The sequence below is a fragment of the Mastacembelus armatus genome, chromosome 6 (assembly GCF_900324485.2).
Source record: "Mastacembelus armatus chromosome 6, fMasArm1.2, whole genome shotgun sequence".
In the NCBI taxonomy this organism is placed as follows: domain Eukaryota; kingdom Metazoa; phylum Chordata; class Actinopteri; order Synbranchiformes; family Mastacembelidae; genus Mastacembelus; species Mastacembelus armatus.
The window spans coordinates 22254318-22279924 of record NC_046638.1 but is presented as its reverse complement, the minus strand read 5'-3'; the positions used below and the strand labels follow the sequence as shown (position 1 = coordinate 22279924).

Genomic DNA, 25607 nt, shown 5'->3' with positions numbered 1-25607 from the left:
GTTAGCTATTCCTGGGTGGTTTTAGTTGTGTGTTTTGGGTCATTGTCCTGTTGGATGACCCATGAGCTGAAACTGAAGCCAAGCTTTCTGACACTTGGCGGCACATTTCACTCCAGAATGCCTTGATAGTCTTGAGATTTCATTGTACCCTGCACAGATTGAAGACCCCCTGTGCCAGATGCAGAAAGCAGCCCCAGAACATAACCGAGCCTCCTCCATGTTTCACAGTAGGTATAGTGTTCTTTTCTTTGTATGCTTCATTTTTGCTCCTGTGAACATAGAGCTGATGTAACTTGCCAAAAAGCTGCAGTTTTGTCTCATCTGTCCAAAGGACATTGTCCCAGAAGCTTTGTGGCAGAGATTTTTGGCAAATTCCAGTCTCACTTTTTTATGATTTGCTTTCAACAGTGGAGTCCTCTTCAGTCATCTTCCATTAGGTCCACTTTGGCTCAAACACCGACGGATGGTGCGATCTGACACTGATGTACCTTGACCTTGGACTTCACCTCTAATTTCTTTGGAAGTTGTCCTGGACTCTTTGGTTTCCATTCATATTATCCGTCTCAACAGTGTGTCATCAATTTTCCTCCTGAGGCCACGTCCAGCGAGGTTGGCTACAGTCCCATGGACCTGAAACTTCTGAATGATATGTGCAGCTGTAGTCACAGGAACATCAAACTGCTTGGAGAAGCTCTTCTAGCCTTTACTTTCAACATGCTTGTCTCTAATTAGGCCCGAGCCCCCACCAAAGGTGAAGGCAAGGGACTATTATAATTGCTCAATGAGCCAGGAGTGCAAAATTGCATGGGGTCCCTCCAGATAGCATGGGGGACTGGGCTCAGAGGGGGGAGTCCATATGAGGTGGTGGTCCGTTCGGGGGGGGCACTTGGGGAGGTGGTTCGCTCGGGGAGGGCCGTTCATTGCTGCTTGCGGCTATATTTGTCATTCTAATCTCCTGAGACAAGTCTCTCCTCAGCTTTCTGTGCTCCATGTTCAGTGTGGTACACAGCCTAATAGTGACGACTGTTCAGCCTTTAAATAGACAGACTGACTGATTACATGGTTGAAGACCAGAGATGCTAATTACAGAGCACACTTTAGTGTAACATGTCCCTATGGTCAAATTATTCTTTTCCAGGGGTACGATAATTTTTGTCCAGACCAGATTTGTCCACGTGTGTAAAAGACACTAAAATACACACACACACACACGCACGCACGCACGCACGCACGCACGCACGCACGCACGCACACACACACACACACACACACACACACACACACACACACACACACACACACATATGCAAATACAACTTTAGGTCTGCACTTGTTTTAGTCTAGTTTAGCTATATATTAAAGCAATTTACAGCTTACATTTTCTTTTGCAGTGTGAGTGTTTTTGTTGTGGTAACACTACTGAGTAAACAGAGAAGCACTAATTTCAAACCAGAACACATTCTTTTGCTATCTTTTAATACACAGGCCTGACAGCTTGCAGCAGTTCACAAAAACACACAGTCAGCACCGTGGCCAGACAAATAGATTGGCCTAAAATACTACATGCTTGCACTGTGGAGACAGTTGAATTGCACTGCAAATAACAACTGCAACTGTCAATACCATCCATCCATCCATCCATCCATCCATCCATCCATCCATTCTCTATACTGCTGAGTTCAGGGGTCACAGTGGGCTGGAGCCAATCCCAGCCGATACTGGGGAAGAAGCAGAGTACAGCCTGGACTATCAATCACATCTCTACTGTCAATATCTTTTGCTTAAAAACAAACAAAAAGCTTTGAATTTTTTAGGTTTTTCCTTATAAAAGAGTTTTGTCTGTCATCAACTAGCCAATCACAACCAACTTTGGTATTATGAAAATTGAAATTCAAGTAAATGTCAATTAAAATTTTGTCTTGAGGTTTGGAATGCCTTTAGTTATCTGCACCACAAAAAGGGCTTCATGCTCCAGAGAGCACATATCCTCAGACCATGAAGCTGTTGCTACAGATGTGATGCCAGGATTAAGGCAGCACGAGCAAGAGTGAGCACAGAGCCAGAGGCCTGGGAAGACATTTACAAAGAGGCTGTACTCACCAAATGCAGTTGTTGTGAATACTAACTGTGAATGACTGATTGGCTTGGCCTGGACCAAATTCAGCTAAAACAGCCAGACAGCTTAATATATCCAGGGAGACTCAGGCATGCCAGAGGAGACAAAAAAGGTTTATGATAAAACCACAATTTTTTCTGTTATATGCCCATGAAATTAAGTGATTTCCAAGACACTTTACTGAACACATCCATTCGATATCCATTTATAATAGAGCGGAAGTAGTGTCAGAGACTTGATGACTAGCTTCTTTTCAAACTGTTGTTTGAAAATAATGAGAAACTTAAAGTTTGCACAAGAGACATGAGGAAACAACAAAACACTATAAAAACAGTGCAGCCTCATCTCAGACAAAGACAATCAGAGTAAATAAATCATTAGTAGTGTGTGACCCAGAGGACGGCAAACGCTACATTCTTTGTCCAAAGACAAGCTGTGGAGAAACAAAGCTTAAACAAAGCTTAGATGGCAGCTAAACTAGAGATGGTCTATTGACAAAGCCAATGTGACCTTTCCTTTCTTATCATAAGAAGCAAAAGGGACTTTTGGGAAGGAGTAAAGCGATGCTTTTATCTTTCCTCTTCGGGAAAAGGTACTATATTTGGACGTCGTAGCCTTGGCTTTTACTGGAGAATTGTAGACATGTCACCAAACACAGTCTCTCTGGACATGAGGCAATGTAAAAACAAAACAGTCAAGACACAGTTCTGTACAATACAGTCTAATAATCTATACAGACACATTCAGCCTTTACGGCTGACTGGATTCTACTTAGAAAAAATAGTATCATCTTAGTGAAGGTGTCACTAAAACATAGATTCAATTTTAATATAATCCTGAAGACAGGCTAGACCTAATACCTGAAACCACATGTGGCAAATAAACAATAAAAACTGACTTTTGATTCCTCAGGATGGGATAGTGAGCAGTTGGAAGATGTAAAATTTGACATTAGATACATTAGCCCCAATGCTGACACAAGCGCTAAATAGGAGGTCTGCTTTAAATACCCCACATGGGGGTACTGCATTTCATGAGACTGTTTCATGCTTTAATATTCCCCACAATATCTGTGCCTTCATTTTTTCATCCACTTTGCTATGTGACTGACAGGGGAAAGATTTGCCTTGTCTCATCACTGAATATGAGGCTATTTCCAAACAGTCTCAGTATTCACGTTATTTTGCTCACTGCGACAGAGAGCAGGGAAATTGGTAAGCAAATTCTTTATTGTACTGGCTGTGCTAGTTAGTTCCTGAGAGAAAAAATAGCCCTGAAAACTTTTAAGACAAACCACTAGGGATGCAGAACAATTATAGTTTTGGTTTAGTTATTTGAATACTCCCCCTTAATATAAAGTAAAGGGGGTTTATTATTGCTCTTCTGCAAAGTTAGGAGATGGACAAGAGATGGACTAAGAAAACAGTAGTGCCACAGTATCCTCACTATTAGCCCAAAGAATGGGTCAAGCTCCAAAAACACTGCATCCAAATTTCCTGTAGTGCAACTTGACAGATTCTTTCATTAAAAACTCCCACGTCTTTTATACTTTTCCCCTTCAGGCTCTCTGTTATGTTTCCAGCCCAGGATGAGATAACCTTTGTGATATTATCTAGCTTATTTTTACAAACTTTTCATCCAGAACCAAGGAAAACATTATATAACTGTTTTAACAGACTGAATAGTTCTGAATGAGTAAACTGAACGATCTGTGTAAAAATGCAGCCTTTAAGCTAAAAAATGTGGACCCAGTTGATTTGCTAAAAGTCTCAGTTTTACAGGTATCTCTTAGCAAATGAGAATGAAGAACACATCATTTTTTTCATGCTGACAAAGCATATTCTGTCATACAGTAATTGAACAAGCATCTATTCAAGCACCGACAGTTTATGTTTGTATGTGGCAAGTATGACTGATGTCAAACCCATGCTTGGTTAAACTGTAGGATCTGTGCCTTGGCATTGCTCTATTGGTTTGTATCTGTTTTTAGAGGGACTGAATAGGGTCCATTCACTGGGGCTGCCAAAAGGATTAGGTTATTTTCTGCTCAGTTCAGCTGTGGCCTCAGGCAGGTCTGTTCAAATGGTTACACTGGGGTGTGAAGTGGAGATCTCTTCATTGAGTGGCCGAACACACACATGCTGTTTCCATAGTCATGTGTTTGTTTCAATTTTCCTGATTTTATTATTTTGAGCTTGAGAAAAACACATAGCATTAAATCATTTTTTGTATCTACTTACAGTATTCGTATTTATTGTGGCCAGTGATCACTGCTTGTTCTAGGATATAACTATGAGAACACAAGAAACCACTTTGGCAAAGTTGCCAGTCCATCATCAGGCATACAAACGCAGTAAGGCAGCCACTGTAGACACAGTAACTGTCTGAAACATTCAGAACTTTAGGAGGTAAAGAGTCTCCAGTACTTCAGACACACGTCTTTATTCAGGAGGAAAATCATGCAAACAGGGGGAAATATAAGTCAATGTATTTTCTCTATGCTGCAACACAGCAACAGCTATGCTACTCTGAATAAAATTTATTATAACTGTACGGAGCACGTTGGCAAGAAAGGAAATAAACTCTTTTAATCAGGCTATTGTCATTAAAGTGACCATTTCCAAATGATAAAGTATCTGAAAAGGATATAAATAAAAACAATGAGATACAAAGCAACTGAAAACTAATTAGATACAAACTGCAGAACAATAAAGCATATAAAAATGACTTCAAATGGCTCAAAAGAAATCAAAGGAACCTAATGGGAAAAGAAATAAATTGCTCAATATTGCCTAGCATGTCTCAACTAGACCGTCTTCACACACTGCAGACAAAACTGCTTTAACATCCCATTCATCAGTACACAGTCAACAGAGCAGGGTAATATTGACTGACTCCAGGTGAGCAGTACTGTCTTGTAAAATAGGTTTTGGCCTAGGACTGCTGCATTGAATCAGCATGACTGTGTGACAGGACTTGAAAATGTTCAGAAAACAGCAGTTTTCACTCACACCATTTGTTTCTTTAAAATAATAGCAGGAAAGCAGACAGAAAGTCGTTGGTATTGAATTGAAGAGTAAGGTCCCTACTGACATCACATCTGAAAAGTCTTCCTGGCTGTGTGGAAAATAAGAAAACCATTCCTGGCCAAATAAACATGGCGTGGGCTGGTGGAACTACATTATTCAGGTTTGACAGTGAGTTTGGTAAACACTAATTGATAACCTCATTGTGCACAGTGGAGGACATTATCTGCATGTGATAGCCAGAGTAAAATGAGAAAATATGTTTTGTGTTCCCTGCTTATTGTTTTTACTCCATTCACACTGGAAACAGTCCACCTAAGGGTCTGAGAAAACTTTTGTCAAGCTGTCAAGCGTTGAGCTCAGAGTGACAAATGAAGTCTCATAATGGGGCCTACACAAGTTTCCTGTATTCACTCTTTACTTACTGAAAGCTGAGTTTTACTTGTTCATATACTGCTAGAGCCTGTACATGTAACAGCAGATAGAGAAAATCTTTACTCTTCAGACTCACAGCACTGTCCTATGCTTTTTGAAAATTAAATAAAATATAAAATGTCCTATGCATCTACAGCCACTGAGGAGAAACTATTTCTCTTGTGTCAGAAACATACTTGACGTAAGAGCATGAATGCAGATGCCAGAAGAATGCCAATTCCACACAACTCTGTTTTCCAAAATGTGTCAGCAGCAAAGTCAAAGTACCACAGGTGCAACCCGCTGTGTCAAACACTGTAACACAGGCGCTAAAGCAGACAACACAGGAGGAAGCTGTCTTCTTTGATTTGTGCTCTCCTTCGGTCTGGGCTGTCCTGTATCACCCCCTTGACGACTCAGGCTTATTACCTACACAGAGACCCAGATATGCATGCTGCACATGTACACCAGGTCTGTGGGTTTGTGGAAAACAGGACAGGTTTTTATTTGCATACTTAAATAGAGTTTTCTGGTAGCTTTTGGCTGAGAACATAGTGCCTGCACATAATATTTAACTCATTGCAATTTTTCCTTTTTCTATTGTTGCAGGCTGGATTCAAATTTGAGATTTCTTTTTGGTCCAGAAAGTACACTCCACAATGCCACATTAAAATTATTTAGTGTTGACAGTGAAGCACAGAACATTTACTTTCCACTGTCAGCTACATTTCACATTTAGGAGATGGTTGCATTGAGCAAACAGTAAAACCATAAATAAACATCTGATCAGCAGGAAGTCGCTGATGAGGCCTGAAAGTGAACTGTACACTACAATTTTTGGAATAATTTGTTATTACTGCTGATGTTTGCATGTTTTAGTTACAAAAATGGCTCCTTAGAAGTTTCACATTGTGGAAAAATACTTGGGTGAATTCACAAACAAATTCACTATTTGAGATCATCACTGCTAATTGTTTTAACCAGCAACCTGCCTGATCTTGACTAATATCACAAGAAATTAAGAATTTAATGAATTTAAACTTAAGATGAGTCTTAAAGTGACTGGTGCTGACGCATTTGCCATTTTCCTTTGCCAGTGTCTTTCTGCTGAAGAAGCACTTTCATGGTCAGAGAAACAAACAGCCATGTGCCACCAAGGACAAACCAATTTGATCGGATGAGAGAAGCAGAGAAAAACATTTCTTGGTCTCTCTCAAAGCAATGAACCAGATTAGCCAAAACACCTTCCTTCATACTTCTAGCCTGATATGTATAAAGTCATGTTAGTATTCAGGTGTTGATGCTCTGGTTTAGACTGAAGGGCACACAGGACTATGCAATATGACAATCATTTTATAATACAATCTGTCACTGCACAATCTTCCATGTGGATCTCAATTAATGTGCGCTGTGAAAAGTTCCTTATAGGAGCTAATAGTTCTCCTCAAGGAAGTTAGAGAGGCAGAGACTGTGTGTGTGGCTGATTATATTTGAAGAAGAGAAGGCAGAAGGTCCAGCCATGGAGGGAGACACATCTATATATCTATAAATAGCATTCATTCCTCAGTTGTGCACAGTCAGGACTCCAGAGGTCTCTGGAAAGCAAATAGAAATTAATCTGAATCTGTGCTGCCATAAACTTGCTGAGTTGACTGATAGAGTCCTGCGAGTTAGGAATTAAAACTGAGGTCACACTGAAACACATAAAGGTGAGAGGTGGCTCTAATGTTGTGACAGCCTCATATATGATAAAATGATAATGATAATGATAAAAAACTCTTAATATAATGTTATCTTGGAAAAAAACACAGAAAAACATGTGTTGTATTGGATTACTTTGGCTTGTTGTTTCATGGGTACAAGTTGTATTTAAAATAGAAGATTATTGATTATTAAGTTTTACTATATTTGTATTGTCATTATCACAGTTAATGTCATGATAATGTTACTGACCATGTGGCCTGGCTGCCTTGTCACTCACTGATGTTTTTGGAAGGGTGTGTGTTCTCTGCTAACAGGCCGTGAACGGCAAACAGCAGATGGCATCAATCCTGCTATCTTCGGCACTAAACCCAACCCTATAAATACGTATCAAACTGACATAACATTGTCATGATGGGGCACAAATGAATTACCTACATGGCCTCACTTCAACCAGCCTTCAACTTAGCCTACACCCCCTCCAACGCTATATGCCAGCACTGCCATCCGGGTAAGCGAATCACTTTTGTCTTGCAGGCGTGTCGTGTTGTGTGTGTTGTGTGGTTCGTCTGCAGACTGGCGGCAGACTAGCTGTGGTTTGGCACACCTGGGAACCGGCTAGACTTTGAACGGTTCACTGGCTGCTGCATTCCGGTGCTGGTCGGGTACCTTTCTGTTTTGACCGGTGTTTGTTGCTATTTCCTGACTTAGCGCTCGTTGGCCTACCGGTTAGCTTAGCTAGCTAGTTAGCTTGCTAACATGGCCTCTCCCTCTCTCTCTCTTTCTTGCTCGGTGTGCCACATGTTTAGTTATTCCTCTGCCTCCTTTAGCGATAATGATACCTGTATTAAGTGTAAGGTTCTGTTAGCCTTGGAGGCGAGGATCACTGATTTGGAAGCGCGGCTCCGCACCTTCGAACAAAAGCCAGCTAGCCTAGCCCCGTTAGCTGGTGTGGAGCCACCGAGCTCAGGGTCTGTTAGCGGTCCAAGGGCAGCTCCGGAGAAGCCCGGAGAATTAGCCTGGGCGACGGTCCGACGGAAACGTACTCCTAAGCAGAAGCCCACGGCTCATCACCTGCCTGTTCACGTTTCTAATAGATTTTCCCCGCTCAGCGACACACCCGCTGAGAAACCGACTCTGATAATTGGCGATTCCATAGTCAGGAACGTGAAAATAGAGACACCAGCGACCATAGTCAAATGTTTCCTGGGGCCAGAGCGGGCGACATCGAGTCAAATCTGAAGCTGCTGGCTAAGGCTAATCGTAAATATGGGAAATTATTATTCACGTCGGCAGCAATGACACCCGATTACGCCAATCGGAGGTCACTAAAATTAATGTTGAGTCGGTGTGTAACTTTGCTAAATTAATGTCGGACTCCGTAGTTTTCTCTGGACCCCTCCCCAATCTGACCAGGGATGACATGTTTAGCCGCATGTCGTCGTTCCGTCGCTGGCTGTCTAGGTGGTGTCCAGCAAACGATGTGGGCTTCATAGACAATTGGGCCACTTTCTGGGGAAAACCCGGTCTGATAGCGAGAGATGGCATCCATCCCACTTTGAATGGTGCAGCTCTCATCTCTAGGAATTTGGCCGAGTTTCTTAGCCGACCTAAAGCCTGACAATCCAGGGTGGGGACCGGGATGCAGAGACTCAGTCTAAAACGCTTCTCTGCAGTTTCCTTAGAGCCGCCGCCCCCTTCAAACCACATAGAGACTGTGTCTGCCCCTCGAACATATAAATCAAACAAATCAGAAGTTAACAGAAGAGGAGTTATTCATAAAAACTTAATAAAAATTAAGACCACTCCTCTTATTGAACAGAAAAACAGAACTGTCAAATGTGGATTATTAAATATTAGGTCCCTTTCATCTAAATCTTTGTTAGTAAATGATTTGATAACTGATAACCAAATTGACCTACTTTATCTTACTGAAACCTGGTTACAGCAGGATGAATATGTCAGTCTGAATGAATCAACCCCCCTCAGTCATAAAAATTATCATGTTCCTCGAAGCACAGGTCGAGGTGGAGGAGTAGCTGCAATCTTCCAGTCAAACTTATTATTAAACTTTCATCCTCAGAACAGTTATAACTCATTTGAGAGCCTCACTCTTAGTCTCTCACATACAAACTGGAAAACACAAAAACCAGTTCTACTTGTCATTTTGTACCGTCCACCTGTCCCTTACTCAGAGTTTTTAACTGAATTCCCTGACTTTCTGTCTGATTTAGTGCTTAGATCAGATAAAGTCATTATAGTGGGAGATTTTAACATTCATGTAGATGTTGAAAATAACAGCCTCAGCATTGCATTTAATTCTATATTAGATTCAATTGGTTTCATTCAAAACGTTAATAAACCCACCCACTGTTTTAATCACACCCTTGATCTTGTTCTGACCTATGGCATCGAAATTGAACATCTAATAATTTTCCCCCCAAATCCTGTTTTGTCAGATCATTCTTTAATAACTTTCGAATTTAAAATGATGGATCATGCAGCGTCTGGAAGAAAATTCCACTACAGCAGATGTTTATCCGACAACGCTGTTAATAAATTTAAGAAAATGATTCCATCTTTATTTGCATCTATGCCAAGTATAAACATAGTGGAGGGCAGCTGCCTTAATCCTACTCCCTACCAAATTGATCATGTTGTTGACAGCGCTGTAACCTCACTGCGTGAAACGCTTGATTCTGTAGCCCCTCTGAAAAAGAAGTTAGTGATTCAGAGAAGACTAGCCCCATGGTATAATTTACATGTTCGTACCTTAAAGCAGGCATCACGAAGGCTGGAAAGGAAGTGGCGTTCCACAAACTTAGAGGAAATTTTTCTAGCCTGGAAAAACAGTCTACTAACATATAAAAAAGCTCTCCGTAAAGCCAGAACTGCATACTATTCATCACTAATAGAAGAAAATAAGAACAATCCCAGGTTTCTTTTCAGCACTGTAGCCAGGCTGACAAAAAGTCACAGCTCTGTTGAGCCCAGTGTTCCCTTAGCTCTCAGCAGTGATGAATTTATGAGTTTCTTTACAAATAAAATCACAACTATTAGAGATAAAATTCAGCAGATGCTTCCTATACCTGCAATAAATGAATCTTTTACTACAGTAGCTCTTGAATCATCTGTAGGACCTCAGTTATGTTTAGACTGCTTCTCTCCTATAGATCTCTCTGAATTTACATCAGTAGTTGCTTCATCGAAATCATCAACGTGTCTCTTGGACCCCATCCCGACTAGACTGCTTAAAGGCACCCTGCCATTAATGAACTCATCTTTATTGACTTGGTAAATTTATCTCTAGTATCAGGCTACGTACCACAGGCCTTTAAGACTGCAGTAATCAAACCTTTACTCAAAAAGCCTAGTCTTGATCCAGGTGTCTTGGCTAATTATAGACCAATATCCAACCTGCCATTTATTTCTAAAATCCTAGAAAAAGCTGTTGCTAAGCAGCTATCAGAACACTTACACAGGAATGAACTATTTGAAGATTTTCAATCAGGATTTAGAGCACATCATAGTACAGAAACAGCACTGTTGAAAGTTACCAACGATCTTCTCTTAGCCTCAGATAATGGACTTGTTTCGATACTTGTCCTCCTAGACCTTAGTGCAGCATTCGACACCATTGACCACAACATCTTATTACAGAGACTGGAGCATGTGATTGGTATCAGAGGAACAGCGTTAAAGTGGTTCCAATCCTATTTATCGGACAGATTCCAGTTTGTTCATGTCCATGATGAACCTTCCACACGAACAAAAGTTAGTTATGGAGTTCCACAAGGTTCTGTGCTAGGACCGATTCTGTTCACCCTGTACATGCTTCCTTTAGGATATATCATTAGGAAGCACTCTATTAATTACCACTGCTATGCGGATGACACTCAGTTATATCTGTCTATTAAACCTGTTAACACAAACCAGTTAACCAGACTTCAAGCCTGTCTAACTGACATAAAGGCTTGGATGACCAGTAACTTTTTACTTTTAAACTCAGAGAAAACAGAAGTCATTATATTTGGGCCTAAAAATCTCAGAAATAACTTTTCTAAAATTATAGCTACTCTAGATGGCATAGCCCTGGCCTCCAGCACTACTGTAAAAAACCTTGGAGTTATTTTTGACCAGGACATGTCCTTTAACTCACACATAAAACAAATTTCTAGAACTGCATTCTTTCACCTGCGCAACATTTCCAAAATTAGGAACATCCTGTCTCAAAATGATGCAGAAAAACTAGTCCATGCGTTTGTTTCCTCAAGGCTAGATTACTGTAACTCATTACTATCTGGATGTCCTAATATCTTAATAAAAAGCCTCCAATTAATCCAGAATGCCGCAGCCAGAGTCCTGACAGGAACTAGCAAGAGAGATCATATTTCTCCTATATTGGCTTCTCTTCATTGGCTCCCTGTAAAATATAGAATAGAATTTAAAATCCTTCTTCTCACATACAAATCCCTTCATAATCAAGCTCCTTCATATCTTAAAGACCTCATAGTACCATATTATCCCAATAGACCACTTCGCTCTCAGAGTGCAGGCCTACTTGTGGTTCCCAGAGTTCTCAAAAGCAGAATGGGAGGCAGAGCCTTTAGCTATCAAGCTCCTCTCCTGTGGAACCAGCTCTCAGCCTGGGTTCTTCCTCTTTGACAAAGCATATAGTTAGGGCTGGCTTCAGGCAACCCTGAACCATCCCTTAGTTAGTTATGCTGCTATAGGCCTAGACTGCCCGAGGACCATCGGTGCACTGAGCTCCCCTACCCTACCCCCCCCCCCCCCCCCCCCTCTCCCACCTCATGTATATTCCACAATTGAATGTTACTAACCTTGTGCTCTCTCTCTCCCCTAGTTTGTGCTCTCTCCCTCCCTCTCTCTCTCTCTCTCTGTACCTTCTGCAGGTGTCCCTGGTCCTGGAGCTGTATATTGCTGATGTGCAGTTACTGGCCCCACCAACTTGCAGTGTCTATTTGTTGTTTATTGTTGCTGTTCTTTTCTCTCTGCTCTATCCACTCACCCCAACCGGTCGAGGCAGATGGCCGCCCAAACTGAGCCCGGTTCTGCTGGAGGTTTTTTTCTTCCGTTAAAGGGAGTTTTTTCCTCTCCACTGTCGCCAAGTGCTTGCTCATAAGGGAATTGTTGGGTTTTTAGTTTTAGTTTTTGTAAAGTGCCTTGAGATGATTTGTATTGTGATTTGGCGCTATACAAATAAAATTGAATTGAATTGAATTGAATTGCCAACTCAAGGGTGTAGAGCATCTCTATGGAAAAACCCTGAAATGAGAATGCAAAAATCAGCCTTGCGTTTCATAAGTACAAATGAATTGGCCTTCATGGCTATAGAAACTGCCCACCTCTGACTCTCCTTTGCTTTTTGTTGTCTTATGAATATATTCATATAATCTCATCGTGACAGGGTTGTGAGAATTACTCACTGTCGCCCTGTATTACTCTGTGGTGATTTACATAACTCATTGGATATAATTTGTCCACAGGTCAGTCCATATACCACAAATGCACACTGTAGACACTGAAGACACAAAGACACACCCTTGCTTTTCATTCCATGCCCATAAATTGATCCAGCTGAAGATAATTGCTTTGGCAATTCCACTGACAGGAGTAGTAGAGTGTCTGTGAATGTGTGTAAGTCTGTGTACTCTGTGTTTTTACTGTGTGTGTATTTCTGAAGTAATTGCATGGTGCAGTTGGGGAACTGAAGTGAACCAGAGCAGAGGCAGGGGGTAATCCTCTCCAGTAGTGCTTTGTTCCATCAGCAGGACAGAGTGGGATCTACTTTACACTGACAGAAAGGGCTGGGGTCGCTCTGCATGGCTGCTCGAGCAGTCGGCAAGGACAAGAAACAAGGCCTCTGCTCAGAAACCTGCCGACGTTAACCTCCTTCAAGATAAATAAATAAACGCAGATGAAATGATCATATTTCAGATAAGAAGGGAAAAACAAACAATGCGACAAGCACAACAGAAGAGGCTTAGCGAGATAAACATTATGAAAGTTCAAATCAGAATGACTGCTCAGACTCTTCTATTTCATACAAGTTTTTAAAATCTCTTGAAAACTTGTTAAGCTTATTTAGCTTCTTGTTCAGACCAACTACAAGTGGATGCTGTGCTTTGAAACCAAAATAATGAAAAAAACAAAAAACAACAAAAAACAACTACAAAAGACTTTGTGGCAGTCATCCCAGAAAAGAGAGAGATTTGAGACAAATCCTGCTGTGCATTTCAGAGATGGGATGGAGCTTCTCATCTGCTCCAGGGGGATTGGACTAAGGCAGAGGACCATAGTGTCTGAAGAAAAAGGGAGAAGGGGAGGGGATGAAGGTTTAGGATTCATCCTCGCTGGTGCTTTAGAGCTCCATTATTAAATTGGTTGGTTTAATGCGATCAACATGGACTGTGATGGAAGAGCACGAATCGCTGAGCGCAACTAAACAAGTATTGTATCTGCAAAAAGTAAGCGACAAAGTGGCCGAGGGGCTGCACAGGCCTTGAAATGTAACCACAGCAGCTTGTCTTAGGTACTGAAGCAAGAAAAAGGTCGGGACAATATTTCAGGAATTTGTAGAATGGCTGCACCAGTGCTTTCAAACCGTTTATAATTGGTTTCTAAATGTAAATGTTTCAGCTAAAAGCACTGGACCAGAAGCTGTATAGACTTGCCCACCAGTGCCATTCCCTGTCAATTAATGTTTATAAAGAAACAAGGGGTTGATTCCAAAACAACGGCTGCTTTGTTAAAAAACAAAAACCCCTTGCTTGTCAGTGTCCACAGTGAAGTGAATCACACCTGAACCTGTTTGCCAAATTTCCATTAAGTTTGAAAGCCCATTTTGAAGCAATTAAGATCAGATCCTAATGGCGGTGCTGCAGAATGTTGTTTTTGCTGCCAAATTACCTGTTCTCATTTTGCTGCGTGTATCTTGGTTGAGGGTCAGCATCTCCATCATTAACATCATAGCTGGCTTCAGGGTCCTAAGAGAGACATGAAAAAGTCACGTCAGGTTAACTTTCTCTTCAAGCTCTTATTCATTCCCACTTTGTTGTCATTTTTCTCTCTCAAAATAACTGTAGATGCTGTTTACAAATGCTTTTTACAGAGTGGTAATTTTTGCTTACGTAATTATTGAGGAGGTCAGGATGGTCCTTCTCAATGCCATCATCCAGGATCGTCACCACGACACCTCTTCCTGTGTAGCCTTGAGCCCAGGCTGCCTTAGTATTCAGGTCTTGATGTGTTGGGGCGGACTGGAAGAGACAAAAGTCCTTTGCTCAGCTGTCAATCTGCTGTGACTGACATTTCCAGGACAGACCAGCTGAAAAGGTCTATCAGTGTGAGAGCAGCTTAAATCAGCTACAATGACCCTTTACTCACTGCAAAATGTTAGATTAAAACTGAAAACACAAGTGCTCCATAAAAACAGGCAAAAACAAAGGGAAGATCAGAGGTGGTTTATGAACACTTAAAAAACTATTTCAATGTATCACCCTGACATGTCAGCCTCCTAAGGCTGAGCTGCCCAGTGTGAGCATCCTAGTGTAGTTATGCTGTCAGAAAAAGACACATAACCTGTTGGAAGTCAGAAATCTTGGCGAGAGTATTTGCCACTTTCACAGAGGCAATAATAGTCTGCAAGGTTGGGGGGGGGGGGGGTAAAGCATGATTTGGATGAATAATGAAAAATGCATACTGTGGGAAGTATGATGAGAAGCAAATACTAGAGGTGAAAGAGATTACAGATAAATGCAGACAGATGGTGGAATGGAAAGAGCAAACAGACAACCTTGTGTGTCCCCTCCTGTGTTTCCTGCTGATTTTTCACCACAGGCATATGCACTTTGTGTGGATGCCTGTTTGGGTAAGTAGCTGAAATTACTGGATGCAGGCTTTAAAATGGCACAGACACCCTTCAATGCATACTTTAAGTAAATGTTTTCTACAAACTAATGGGGCCTGTGTACACAAATATATCAATAACAAGGCACTCTAAACACAATAAATTGGTTGAACGATCAAGACAAAATTTGAGCACTGGAGGCAACTAAACTTTTCAAACCAGAGATGTGCAGAATGCTTTGAATGGGAGAAAAAGGATTTGAGTCCTCATGATCAGAGTGCTAAAGCCGAATGGCAATGGAGGCAATGAAATTGGCAATGGCAATGAGATTCAGAACTTAGTCACTAGCGATTTACATCTGGAGAGTCAGTGTTGTCAGTCTGTTGCAATGACAGGTTTTGTGCATGTAAAGTAGAAAGAAATGGAAGATGTAGGCAAATTACAGCATCTCTAAGAAAAGCTGAAAATAATTAAGCAGACATGCATCCTGGACCATTTCCACAGGTGACACAGTTCTGTAGTGGTGCTGTCCTGATATTTGTTCTGCATTCAAGCCAACAAGCTCAGATGCACTACATTATATATTTGACTCAGGAAGCCCTGATGTAGCTAATGCCTGCAGGGTTAGTCCAAGAGATAGAAATTCAATTCAAGCTCATCTGACTGACCGTAAGGGAATTTCTAACTCCTGCCAACACTATAATTAATACATCTTTAATTTAGGTGTCCTCACAAGCTCATCCTGAAACTCCTGAGTGGCATACTCATCCAACAAGGCTGAATGAAGAATCCTTTGAGGTTGGATGAGAAAAATTACTTTAGAATACACAAAAAATGCCCCAGACAACATTTTGGCATTGACAGATCTAAATGCAATGAGAATTTGTAGCCTAAAAAAGTGCCATTCAGAATGCAAAAGAATGCAGAATACAAAAAGATGAAAAATCAGTATCCATCCCACTGTGTGTCTGTGCAGCTACTTCAATTTCTTTGTCGGAAATGATATACAGATATAGCTTTTTTTTAGAACAAGCAGCATGCCACTGCAAAGGAAAATATTTTTTACACTTTAGACCAAATACGAACTGACATTGTTAACGTATTTGTGGCTCACAGATGAAGATATTTTAAGGAACCCAGTGTTTTGAGAAAAGCTGTCATTGGTTTCATTTTCAACATACAGCCATAATGACAGACTAAAGTGGTCTAGGCCTTCAAGATAAGAAACCATCACACACCAGATACCACTGCTTGGGGAAATCCGGGTCTGTTGGGTCTTCATAGACATCCCTCTTCTTCCTTTTTCTCACCACTTGCTGCTCCGCCCACAGGACCTGCAGTGCCGAGACACATATGCATACAGTACCCACACACACCCACACACAGAAACACACAGAGATTTCACAGTTTACACAATGCCTTTGTGTCATTACTAATGCTCTAATTTCAGAAATTCTTCCAATGTGCCTTAGACTGTGGATGTGTAAAAACATGGCCCCAGTTGTGTTCAAAAAGCAATAACTAGAAAAAGAAGCAGAGAGGTGAAGCAAATCTAATTTATTTTATTCCTAAAATGCAGAGGGAAGGTGGCAACTGTACACACTGCAAGAGTAGGGTCCTTTGAAGTCCCGAAGGCTGCTGGGATATGCACAGGCTTGGCAGGGGAGGGTGACAGTAATAACATAACACACAGTAAATGTCATTTTATAGTTTTATTTCTGAAGTTGCAAAAGAACATTTCCACATAACCTTGCCAAAAGCCACACAACAACATATCATTTAAAGTCCATCCATTTGCCAGTTAAAATCAGTCATTCAATAAGCAGGTTTCTCTTCAGTTTTGTTACAAGATGGTATGTATGGAGTTTGACAGGCGTTTTGTTCTGTGAGCATGATTGGCTGTAGTGGCAATGATTCACGATTAAAGACACACAGCACACTAGAGGAGAGAAACACGAAACATGAGATTTATATATTAGACCACTGAGGGTACAGGTAGCTGAGCCTTCATCATCCCTGTCATCAGCAGACCCCTCACCACCAACCAGTGGATATTGCACACCTTGTACACCTTGTATCATAAATGAGCAAATCAATAATGCTTGGTATTATACAACACTGTGGGATTTTCTATTAGGAAACCACAGACAAAAAGAAAGAACTTGTGACATAAACACTACACTTTTTAACACAACCTATTATTCTTTCTTTGGAAATTAAGGATCAACACATTCAAAATTATATTGGAAAGCTAACTTATAGCAGAGTAGAGACACCTATCTTCTACAGCAGTGTAAGCACCCATGCTTATTTATTGTCAGTGACAAATGCTGAATAGCAGAATTTTTGCTGAAGGTGACAATGCTTAGACTACTTCCAATTTTGTATCACTCGAGTGAAGTGAGTGAATTTCCTTTACAATGACTGGTAGATCAACAAAGTTAAAGTTTTCATTCAAGTAATTTAGCTCTTCTCCTTTGTGATTGTTACTGTCAGACTTTTGTGATTTCATGATTACATGCTCTTGGAAGGCGCGTGACCTGGATGAAAATAAAAATGTTCGGAACAGCTACTGAGGCTGATGTAGCTCCAGACGTAGTTGAAAACTTTGCCTCAGAGATTGAATCCATTAACCTTACTCAAGTGACCCTAGACTAATAAACATTTCTTGTTTCATTACGATAAGAATGACTGACCTCATTGCTCTGTTGCCCACTGCACACCACATTACTGTCAGAACAAAATTACATCTGATACATGAATCGGTGACTATGTGGATAGTCATCTACTGTAGTAAAGTGTTATAGTGTTTCAATTATTAATGCAAATGATTCAGCATTAGCACATCCAAAACAAATGTCGCCACACTGAGGAAACTGATATTAACCTAATATGACATTAATGAAGTACACATATGAATGAAGTTATTTATGGCATATTTCGGTCAGTTCACCCAGTCTTAATGATTGTGAAAACTAGGTCTAATCCATATCTCCCTGAACACCGAGTGAGAGATGAAGGACTAATTAGAGCACAAAGAAATAACAGCCACCTGAAGGTCTGGGACAAGGACAAAGAGAGGACATACAAAGCTTGAAAAAGAAGCAATCATGAGACAAAAAGAGGGTCTCCTCGTAGGCTAGGTCTGTACTCCGCTTGAGAAATTGTTATACTTCTATCTAGTTCTATTTCTCACACTGTGTCCTGAGGGCTTTCCTGTCTGGTGACTAAGGAGAAGTGATGCTGGTATTGTTTGCAACACAGAGACAGCTACTGCTCTGACCTATAAATCTATGTTTCCACTGTTGCATAGTGAAAGAAGATATGTTAAAGGATAAGTCTGGTGACATTTCCAGCAAATCCAATAAAAAGACCAAACGCAACAATGAATTGACCAGGGATGAATAAGTATTGTGTGTGTAGAAGCTATAGCTTTTCCCTCAAAGCCAAGGGTGTCCAGTGTTGTCCAAAGACTATTAAAAACCCACCACTGAGCCATTATATACATTATAATACATTAGTACTGTAGCTCAGTGCTCCTCCACCTGGGTGTCAGGACCCTCCAAAGGGCCACCCCAGGTAAATGTTAGGGGCTATTAGAGGAATAACAGAATATTTTTTTATTTGTGTTTTTTTTCTTGTGAATCATGATACTGAATAATTTTACTTTTGCTTTTGATCCTTTCAGAGACCAAATCTGTAGCAAAAGTAGAAGAAAAATGGAGAGAGAGATATATTTAGAGAGAGAGAGAGAGAGAGAGAGGGAGAGATAATGTATATGGGATGAAGTCTCTCTGCCTTACACTGCGGTTTGTAAAAAATCAACAGCAGCCACCCCAAAATAAATCGATCCTTTCCCTCAGAAAGGTGTGGGGTGTGGAGAGGAAACAAACAACAAGTAAGCATAATGACAAAAGCTTATGCAGCTGCCAATGTCATCTTGCCACAGTGTGATTATTCAAACGCGATGGTGATAAGCAGCGTGTTAGAATCACAGAGCACAAGAAAAGAGACAATGAAGGTAATGTGAGAGACAGCAGCTGGATTACAGAGAGGAAACACTGTAACAAGCTCAGCCCTCAGCAATGACTAATCCAAACCCAACCATTCTGTTTGCATTGCCTTTTAAATCTGTTTTCTTCATTTCCCCTTTTCCAGGGATCACATGACATCACATATGAATAGACAAACACACATAGATAAACACATGTAAACATTAACCCACACACTTATGCCGTACTGTGTTTTGGCAGCCGTAATGCTTTGCCTGAGGTTCAGTCGTTTCCTGGTTGCGTGGGCAGATAGGCAACCTAGGGACAAACTGTTTTTCCTTAGCCAGAAACCCGATGCCCTCCATAGTGGGAGGTTCAAGTGCTATGTTAACTTGAACTACTGACCTTCTGACTGAGATGAGCCCATGAGATGGAAACTCTTCTGTCAAAAAGGTCTTTGGATTAGTTAAGGCTTTATCTATTCAGCTTTGCTGTTAGGGCATCCACAATGTGTTCTCTCTGAAATAGCATTGCCAAATTGTATATATGGTAACAAACAGTAAAACCCAGTTTCCATCTTCCAGACCGTTTCTGGTCCAGTCAGCATTTTGTTCCCCAACACTGCATTGAACTCCAAAATCCATTATTGTACATCATTAAATCCTCCTCTGTAACAATGACAAAAGCTCTGCCTCTGTCATTGCTTATGCTAAATCTAATTTGCTGCTGATTCTAGAGATCTCAAAGCAAACGTTACAACTATTTTACACCACAATACTGCCAGTTCCCAGACAAACACTCCTGAACTCATATGCTCTCAGGGCCTTTATTAACGTCCATTTAGCCTGACCCCTGACACCACTAGCTTCAGTGAATGTCACCGTATTTCAGTAATGATGTCTTGGGGCTTCTGCGCTTGTCAGACCACCAGTCCTCTCCTCTGCCACTTTGACTTAGGCTCAGGAAAATCTGGGGAGTAGTCCATGGCTTCCCTTGGCACACCTACATTGCTACAGATGGCCCGAGTTTGTTGTCACTTTCTAACTGCCCTCTCCTTAGCCAGGTACATCTTAAGATGCTTTTAAATAGCAGCAATTACCACAGCTGCCCCCAGTGTTTCCAATATAAACATGGCAGCAGCATGTTGCTGAGTCAGGTGGAAGCAGCACTAAAAGAGAGGGAGGCTACTGCACTTGTATGCACTCATAGCTGTTCGCTGCTGCTTCCGCTCTTGCTGCGTGAGCTGATGGATATTTAACTTTCCCACAGGGAAAATCTTTAGGGCAGTGAAAGACTTGATTTCTTTGATTGTTTGTTGCATGATGACTACAACAGTCATATAGCTAATTCAAAGGGTCAGTTAATCCAAATCATGAAGAAATCTAATTTCCCTTTATACCACTTGTGGCTGTATATGGCCACACACATACATTTAGTTTCATTCTAAAAGGATTTGAGATGAAGAGAATTTTGTTTGTGACACTTAGAGGTATCAAAACATTATAACAGAAAAGCAACAACAATATCCTCAGCTCAGGTGAAAATAAAAACAGCAAAGTCCACGAACACAGCATGCAAAAGGTTATGACATTTTTAGTTCTAAAACTGTAGGCCTAGCATATTAACTTTTATATCTGTCAAAATAGTTGCACACCACACACAAACACAAGCAGTAGAAAATTCATTTGAAAAGTGTATGTGCTTTGTTACCAGTAAAATCTCATCTGTGCATTGCTGATTAGATAATTCAACCCACATAATGTGAGCTTCTGATGGTTATTAAAATTACAATATTCACATAGGCATGTTGTTTTAACAAATCCTCTGTTGTCTTCACAAGCTAGCAGGGTAATAATATGTATAATATGTATATACACACTAGGAAATGCTTTTTTTAAAGATGATATCTGCTGCTTCCTCAAGAAGTGCTTTTGCTGTAATGTGATGTGGCTCAGGTTGATTTACTTTGATCTGGAGGCTGATGGATTGTGCATATTTGGCTGCAATAAAGATTCAAGACTAATGTGTACAGTATAATGTGAATTGGATCCCTAATCAGTGGAAAGAATGTAAACCAAAATTAATTTACAAATTTGTTCCAAGTCAGTACATGAATTTAATTATACAAATAAATTCAGGAATATTTCTAAATACAGAAGAAGAATCTTGTTATACATGAAGACTCATTTACATCAGGACAGAATAAGTGCTTCTGTAAGTCCATCCATCCATCATCTATACCCCCTTATTCCTAACCAGGGTCACAGGGACCTGCTGGAGCCTATCCCAGCTCTCTTTGGGTGAAAGGCAGGGGTACACCCTGGACAGGTCCCCAGTCCATCACAGGGCCACATAGAGACAAACAACCTCACACACTCACACTCACTCCTATGGGCAATTTAGAGTCACCAATCAACCTGACATACATGTTTTTGGACTGTGGGAGGAAACCAGAGTACCTGGAGAAAACCCACACAAGCACAGGGAGAACATGCAGACTCCACACAGAAAGGCCCCTGATGGGTTTCATACCAGGAACCTTCTTGCTGTGAGGCAACAAGTGCTAACCACTAAGGCACCTGTAACTCTACACTTTTTATTCTGGCTTTTGCTGTCATGTTCAAAGAAACTGCCAGTCCATTTAATGTTACTCTGTGACAAAATTAAAGAGATTATTCCAAATTTGACAATAAAATCTCATTTTTCACTTACAATAAAATGATGGCAGCTACTTTCAAGATCCTGAACAAACAAGTATGTGTATGTGTATGTGTGTGCACATGCTTTTATCTATTTTTCTACTTCCTCCATTTTTTGGGGAAAAAAAACTTGGCACCTACGCTACATTTGGTGTACAAAGAAGCTGAGATTTTGCATGCACAAATTGGTGGTGATTATATGTGCAAATTGAGAACCAGATGTCCACATGAAAATGACATTCAGGGGAGGAAATTGCTCCTGTGTTTGGATGTTAGGTTGATGAGTTCTAATTTCCTTCTCTACTTAACATTTAGATGCAAATAACGCACCTAAGTGAGAAAAAGCAAGGTCCAACGCAGAGGCACTGCTGCTGTTGTATTGTGGGAGGGTTGTTTTTTGCATATTTAGAGCTGTGCAGCATCTCGGATTGGGTTGGGGACAGATGGGATGGCCGGTGTGGACTGCAAAAGATACAGATTTTGACAAGCTGTCACTGATGCTGGTGTCTTTTTCTCTTGTGCTATACACTTTCTTTGTGCAATCCAATCTGTCTTTTGGCCTTTTGTTGTTGCAATGAGTTGTGCGAGAACTGACAACAGTCTTACCTTTGGTTCGTTTTGCAGTCTGATGTTCATCCCCTTGTGGTCCGACAAAGCCCTTTTCTCCACAGCATGATGACTGAAGTGATAATAATCACCAAAAACCTGCACACACACAAAAGGAGAGGCAGTGAGTTCCCCTACAACCACATGATCGCCAGATAACACTCCACGATCACCAAAGCATCCATGTGCACACGCCACAAGCAAGTGTTCAGACAGTGTTCATGTCAGAAAGGGCTGAAAAACAAGCGTCCATTTGGACATTGGAGCTTGGCATCTCCTGTCCATACTCAAAGCTAAATGAGTGTTTATTACTGTTCTGGCTAGTAAAAATACAAGTATCTCTTCAATTTATCACCAATAAAACACCATGATTTTATTAGCACCCATAACGTGTCTCGTCAATCTTAGCCACTGAAGTGCTGTGAAGGCATCATCAAAGTTGTAGCTGTTAAATGCTAACCAAATAGGTCTTCATTTCATTGTTTAAATGAGATGTTAAAGTTCTAACAGCTAGTGCATTGCATAGACATTTACTGAGCTGAGGGTATGAACAAACCTGGCTCGTGTTTCAGCTTTTCAAAGATAAAAGATCCTCTCTGTTCCAGAGAACAACAAAAGGAGGTGCAGAAGCTAACCTTGAAGTGAGTGGATACTTCAGCCAGACACAGGCACAAAAGTGCACCAACAAAAGGACATTACATAACTGCAGATGGACACTATCTATCAAAAATGATTACATGTATCCTTCAGAGATAGAGTCATTTCAGAGCTATATTGAAACATTCTTCAAGACCACTGTCATTGTTTCATCACATTCTGCTCATAAAGGACTTTTTAAGGACAAACGATTGGGTGACAGCTGTCATCAGCCTGAAACCTCAGGGAGTGCTTTCTTTTTGTCAGGCTCACTCTTAAGTGACACATGGAGCAGCTTGCATCTTGCCTTGTCATGGTCAAGGACAGCTGTCCTGCGAGCAACACGGAGACTAAATGCAGAGATAAGAGTGTGGCAAAAGACAAAAATAAGCAAACAAAAGGTGGAGCCCAGCCCAGTCACTCTTTACAAGGGTATTCACAAGAGAATAGCCTCCATCTGAAGAGGAAACATTGCAATCTGTACAGTAGTGCCACTGGGGACTGGCTCACCTTCATAAGCCCAGTGGAGCGGAGGAAGAGAGGGAGAAGAAGGGAGGGAAGGGACGATGGAGGGAGGCAAACGAGGGGAGAGAGATGCATGGTTTGACAGGCCGACCAAGCAGGATGGATGTCTGTGAGGAAGGAGAAGAGCAGACGCAGCAGAATGGAAGGCCCTCCTGGGGCTGCAGGCTGATTCTGCAGCCTGGCTGTCTCCGAGCCGACCAGACTGGAGGCTGGAAGCTCAGAGTCCTAATCTGGCAACGCTGATATAAAGCTGTTAGCCTAGCGTCGGCCAATTTGACTTCATTTGTCAAATATTTGTAATTAAGACTTGATTTTAAACCACTTGCTGTGATAATTTCTCTCTTAAATCAGTCTAAATTACTGTGTTATGCAAAAATATCTTATGTCCATTGAAGTTCCCATTGCACACAATTATGGGTAGAAAAAAAAAATACAGTTGCTTCATGAGGAGACAGCTTTGCAAAACAACAGTCCTTCCTGATTAAAAACGTGGCGAGTAGAAGAAAAAGTTCAGCTACAGACCTTACAGACATACCATCTCAAAGATAATGGCAAAGCCATGCAAAAGGCCTCTGAAAGACACGAGGCTAAGGTGTGATGAAGCATATGACCCAAGAAATTAATGAAACCCACTTTCACATTGATTGCAGTAGGGCACAAAGTTAATTTGTGCTGCACCAACGTGGCTTTTCTGTGGTACAAACCTATATCCTAGAGTGCTGATGTCCTCATTTAGACCAAGAGTTTATTGGTCTTGGGAAATTGAGATGGAGATAGAAATGTTGGTGTAGGTGCCTGAGAGTGTGGCTGAGTCGTGTCTTTCCAAAGTTGGAACCAGAATGAATCATATGGTTTGTGTGTGTGTGTGTGTGTGTGCGTGTGTGTGTGTGTATGTGTGTCTGCCTGTGATAATAATTGAGACCACTGTGTGTCATTAGTCACGCTGCCACTGTGCTCCGAGTCTACATTAGAGGCATATTGCCCTTTACACTCCTCATTGGGCAGTGCAAGAAATTGCTATCTCCTATGTTTCTTACTTTAGCTGTGTGGTTCAAAGCTCCATCTTGTCTGCCTTCGTGTTTCACTGAGGCAAATGTTTAACACAATTACGCATCGTATCCAATTAAAAATTACCCAACGACAAAGGACGCAGAATTCTGGACCAACAGTCAAAAACCCATGGGGCATTAAAAAAACAAAGTGATATAAAACAAAGAAAAGTAGAAAATTCTTACACATGAAAAACTGGAACTCTTTGTAATTTTTGATTGAAAAAATTTGCTGCCAATTAACGCCTCTTACAACTCTATGATCAGTCATTCAAATCACTGTTTCAGCTCCTAGGTGAAGTAATGTGCAATCCTTTTTAAATTAATATAAAGCTAAAAGAAACTTATAGTATATTCTCATAGTATTCAGTACTTGCTGTGATCTCTAAAATACTGTATGTATCACCATAGTATTATGAAAATGAATCCATGTCAGGTCTGTGAGAAAAGAGGAAGGTTCTGGCAAATTTGTGTTTTAAGACATGCCCAAAGGTTTCCCTCTTGACAAACTCTGAACCACTGTATTCTTCCAAAATCTATGTCCAGAGGCATGTTCATAAATAGAGCAAGAATAAAAGCAAAAAATAAGGCAGTGTTATTAGGGTCAGCAAGAAAGTTACACTACATTAAGCATGATCCACGAACAAGGCAACAAAAGGTGGTGAAAGATTTTAATGGGACCTATTAGAATTTGAATAGACTGTTGGTGTATTTTGAGAAGAAGAAGAAGAGTACTTTATTAATCCCCAAGGGGAAATTCAATTGTTACAGCAATTTTAAATTATATTAATTAATAGTAATCAATAAAGTAATAAAGTAACTATTTATTTTGGGGGGTTTGTGTTTGTCTGTGCGTTATTGTTTATATTGTAGAATTATAGAGTCTTATGGCCGTGGACACAAAAGACTTCCTGAATCTTTCAGTCTTGGCTTTAGGGGGAATTAGTCTGTGGCTGAATAAACTTCCCATTCG

The 25607-nt window shown here is 40.8% G+C and overlaps 1 protein-coding gene across 3 annotated transcripts in view; it reads right to left on the bottom strand.

Moving 5' to 3' along the window:
- Positions 1 to 25607, bottom strand: part of furinb (furin (paired basic amino acid cleaving enzyme) b) — an 80920-nt gene that overhangs the window by 20400 nt on the left and 34913 nt on the right. For all 3 annotated transcript variants that reach the window (XM_026310510.1, XM_026310512.1, XM_026310511.2), the window contains exons 3-6: positions 22425 to 22523; positions 16366 to 16461; positions 14409 to 14537; positions 14188 to 14264 (exon numbers count right to left, since the gene is read on the bottom strand). In XM_026310510.1, coding sequence (XP_026166295.1) covers positions 14188 to 14264; positions 14409 to 14537; positions 16366 to 16461; positions 22425 to 22523 — 401 coding nt within the window. The remainder of the gene's footprint in view (positions 1 to 14187; positions 14265 to 14408; positions 14538 to 16365; positions 16462 to 22424; positions 22524 to 25607) is intronic.